This window comes from Chanos chanos, chromosome 8 (genome assembly GCF_902362185.1).
Source record: "Chanos chanos chromosome 8, fChaCha1.1, whole genome shotgun sequence".
Lineage (NCBI taxonomy): Eukaryota > Metazoa > Chordata > Actinopteri > Gonorynchiformes > Chanidae > Chanos > Chanos chanos.
In genome coordinates, this window is record NC_044502.1 from 4,954,827 (window position 1) to 4,958,951 (window position 4,125).

At 45.3% G+C, this 4,125-nt stretch overlaps 1 protein-coding gene across 1 annotated transcript in view; it reads right to left on the minus strand.

Annotated features, from left to right (window-relative positions):
• Nucleotides 1-1,598: 1,598 nt before the first annotated feature.
• Nucleotides 1,599-4,125, minus strand: part of stradb (STE20 related adaptor beta) — an 8,409-nt gene continuing 5,882 nt past the window's right edge. The window contains exons 8-13 of the mRNA XM_030782169.1: nt 4,017-4,125; nt 3,741-3,912; nt 3,140-3,244; nt 2,258-2,505; nt 1,899-1,941; nt 1,599-1,757 (exon numbers count right to left, since the gene is read on the minus strand). The exon at nt 4,017-4,125 is cut by the window's right edge and continues 15 nt beyond it. Coding sequence (XP_030638029.1) covers nt 1,599-1,757; nt 1,899-1,941; nt 2,258-2,505; nt 3,140-3,244; nt 3,741-3,912; nt 4,017-4,125 — 836 coding nt within the window. The remainder of the gene's footprint in view (nt 1,758-1,898; nt 1,942-2,257; nt 2,506-3,139; nt 3,245-3,740; nt 3,913-4,016) is intronic.

The window sequence follows — 4,125 nt, forward strand, 5'->3', positions numbered from 1 at the left end:
ATAGTCATGTATGCAACATATTCGAATCTACCTATGCAATGTCATTAAATCCTTGCTTCAATGTGGGGTTGCCCTGTGATACATATTATTTTTAGAATTCTAATTTTCCTGATGGCACATGAATCATACTCAGAAGAAGGATGTCAATATGCCCCCCCCCCCCTTTACCTTAGCCTGACCACTCTCCATTGTCCAATTCTATTACAGATCTGGTGAAGAAGCGCCATAAAAAAAGTTTCTTCCCATTCTATAAACATCCTTAAAGTTCTATGGTTCCATCACGGAATCACACAATACAGTCTGTTACTGCTTTAGCACTCTAGGGGGACTCTCCCAGAATTTAGGTTACTTTTTCAAATGAGGGATGAATTTATATCTAATATTATTAAATCCTGTGGGGCTTCCCTTGAGTATCTGGGCTAGGTTAATGTGTGTGTGTGTGTGTAACTTTTTTTTTTTTTTTTAAAGAGTGCTACTCCGTAGAGGTTCTTAAAAAAGTAAATGATGCATGAATATGTAGGTCCATCTCCATACTAAATCAGGACCAAGAAGAACAATTTAAAGTAAAGTCTTTATATCAAATATAAAATGCGAGTTAAAGAAGAAAAGACACAGGTATAAAAAAAATCTAATAAATGAGTTTCAAATGGGGTAAGAACTGAGGCGACACCAAGATAGGTAAGAAATTGGATAAGAATATATTTCTTTACACATCTAAATGGCTCATACAGGTAATATAGTCATAAAACATTGAAAAAAAAGGTCACTCGTACCCTAAGTTGTCACTCACAGTAATGACTGCAATATGCTTCAACAGCATTAAAGTTCTCACAAAAACCCCTCCCTGTACTTTTGAGGCAGTATTGAGGCAGTGTTGAATGGGAGGGAGGGAGATCAGACAGCACAGCACTGGTGGACAAGTTTGGTTTTCTTCACAGGAATAAAAGTTCATTTGTTCACTGGGAATACAGGGGAGGGAGCAGATAAAACATGTGCAGTGTGTGTCCATGCATGGGCACAAGAATACACACACACACACACACACACACACGCACACACACACACACACATTACATGTGATACTACTATCTCTGCATTACAACTACAGACCACACACACACACAGACAGACAGACACACACACACACCCTCCCCCTTCTTCCCAGTACGGACGGCTCAGTTTGATGACCTCACACAATGTGCCTGTGGTTGTGATCCAGACAAATCCAGTTACACCCTAGTCTGGCCATCGAGTTAAAACAAACAAACAAACAAACAAACAAAAACAGTATCTGATCACAGCAAAGGAACCTTCACAAATATCAGCAAGCCCATGATCCATGATTCTAGGACTTTCAGTACAAGCACTGGAAAAAAAAAAAAAAAAACAGGCTTGGAGAAATAGATATGTACGCAACACAAATCCCAACATGGGTAATGGGTTCACTGTGTGATTGTCTTACAGTGGCCATTGTCACTGAGAGAGAAATGAGAGATAAAATGCTACACAGAGAGATCGAGACTGCAGGAAAGAGACAGAAAGGGAGAGACAGCAAGCCAAAGAGAGAGAGAGAGAGAGAGAGAGAGAGAGAGAGAGGATTAGGAGAAGTCCCAGACTCCGTCTACAGACTCTGTAGTGGGAGATGGAGTATGGCAGGAGGGTGTGGGGGGGCATGATGGAGGAGTGTCTGGTGGGCTGGAGAGCGGTACAGCTGGGTACATCAGACTGAGGAAGGAGTCTCTGGTGTGTTTCTTCACCTGCGTCACACACACACACACACATACACACACACACACAATGTCTTAAGAGGGAATCAAGACTGAAACCTACAAATTGATGACTCATCAATATTCATCACCGGCATTTTTGAGGTGGAAGTCAGAGGAGAGAAGACCTACCTGTTTAAAGAAGGGATGATTCAAAAGTGCTGACGCTGAGGGCCTGTGTGACACACACACACACACACACACACACACAAACAAACACATGTTAAACACTCCTAAAAGACCAAAAACATCTTACACACTGTTAATAAACCCATCATTTCCTCATGAACCCTTGTCCATTGTGTTCAGTGAGGGAGTGAACAGCTGGGTGCGAGACAGAGAAAAGAGTGAGAGACAGAGAGAATGTGAGTGCCCGACCGTGTGACTCAGTGAGGGACGACTGAGTACGTCGAGAAGTATGCGATCGTGTAACTGCGGGTGTGTGTGTGTGTGTGTGTGTGTGTCCTCTGAGTACTGTCTGCCTGTCTGACCTGCGTTCGGGCTGTTGTTGCAGGCACAGCTGGACCAGGTTGTGGAGGGTGGTGGAGTGGTTTTTTGGGCTGGGACTTTGGGGTCTCTCTGCCGTGGCGGTTCGGGTCAGGCTCCCCGTGGCGACGCTCTCGCCGATGCCCGAATCCACCCCGGAGCGAGACACCTTCAGGGCCCCCAGTTCACCCAGTGGGAACGGAGCGACGTCCAGCAGGCAGCAGTGAGAACCACGCAGCTTCTGCAGCAGCATCTGAGAGGACGGTGGGAACGCCAGAAAACCTCAGAGAAAAATACGTTCACAGTGTATCTCGGTCATTAAGCACAGGACGACATGTGAACATGTCTGATACCCTCAGACCTCTGCTGTTTTTAACCAGTCTTAGAGGTGCAATCACAGAAAATGTCAGAGATACACAAAATACGGAACATTACACTGCCATACTGCATAATACAGAATACTTAACCTTTAGTCTGAAAATGTTTGCATATTTTGTATATTTGAGCTGGCATACACCTCGTCTATGAGGGATAAAAACTCTTTATGAAAGTAAAGGTAAAACATGGTAATGCTAGCTGATGCTAAAAGCGACAGAATAATAGTAATTGGACTTAAGGAGTGGTATTGTCCACAATGCTAACAGTAGTAACATTTGTTCAAGGTTATTGTGAATGCTTACTGTGGGACAGCTGGTTTGAATGCTGACTGTGCTGTTATGTTTGCTAATAATAGTTTGATTCCATGCCAAGATGCTAACAGCTTAAGCTAGTAAGGCAATAATAGTTTTAGACGCCAACAACTTAATCTAGCTGGCTGTTGGGTGCACATAGGCCAGTCATAATTAGTCGACACTAATGCTAGTTATCTAGTTTATGCGAAACGGTACCAGAGTAGGAGGCATATCTTGAAAGGGCACCCGTCCACTGACTAGCTCACAGGCTACGATACCCAGACTGTAGATGTCAGATTTCACACCGTAGCCATGTAGGTCCTAGAACATCAGTGAGAGAGAGTGAGAGTGAGAGAGAGTGAGAGAGAGAGAGAGTGAGAGAGAGAGAGAGAGAGAGAGAGAGAGAGAGTGAGAGGCGTTTGCCTAATACAAACACTGAACAGAAGTGAGTCCTAGAGTGATAGAGATGTGATTGTTTAGTGTGAAACTGTGCGTAGGTGCCTTCAAGTCTATGATTGTGTGAGAGTGAGTATCTGTCACAGAGCCCCTATGCTGAGCCAGGGCAGTAGAGAAAACCTGTATGGTTCAGGAGTATGTGTATGTGTGTGTATGTGTGTGTGTACCTGTCGTGGTAGTTTAGGGCTACTGTGTGTGTGTGTGTGTGAGTGTGTGTGTGTGTGTGTGTGTGGTGTGTACCTGCCACAGCAGCTCAGGGCTCAGCCAGGGCAGTAGAGAAGGGCTGTGTGGTTTAGATTTGTGTAGGGGCGTGTGTGTGTGTGTGTGTGTGTGTGTGTGTGTGTGTGTGTGTGGTGTGTACCTGCCGCAGTAGCTCAGGGCTCAGCCAGGGCAGCAGAGAAGGGCTGTGTTGAGGCATATCAAACACCGTGTTCACTCTTCTCCCATCTCTCATTAGACTGTACACACTCTGCAGACCTGACAGACACACACGACCCTCCGCAGACAACAAGATATGACTCGCCTTCACCCCCCTGTCACAAGAGAACAGAGGAGAAAAGAAGAGAGGGAGAGAAGAGGGATGAAAGATGAAGAGAATAACAGTGGCTGTCCTCACTGGGAGGGTCTGCGTGCTCACCTGTGTACGTAGCCCATGTGATGCAGGTACTCCAGCGCTCTCAGGACCCCGTGGAGCAGGTACGCGATCAGAGATTCACTCATCCCATCTGGAAAATAGGACCTGAGCA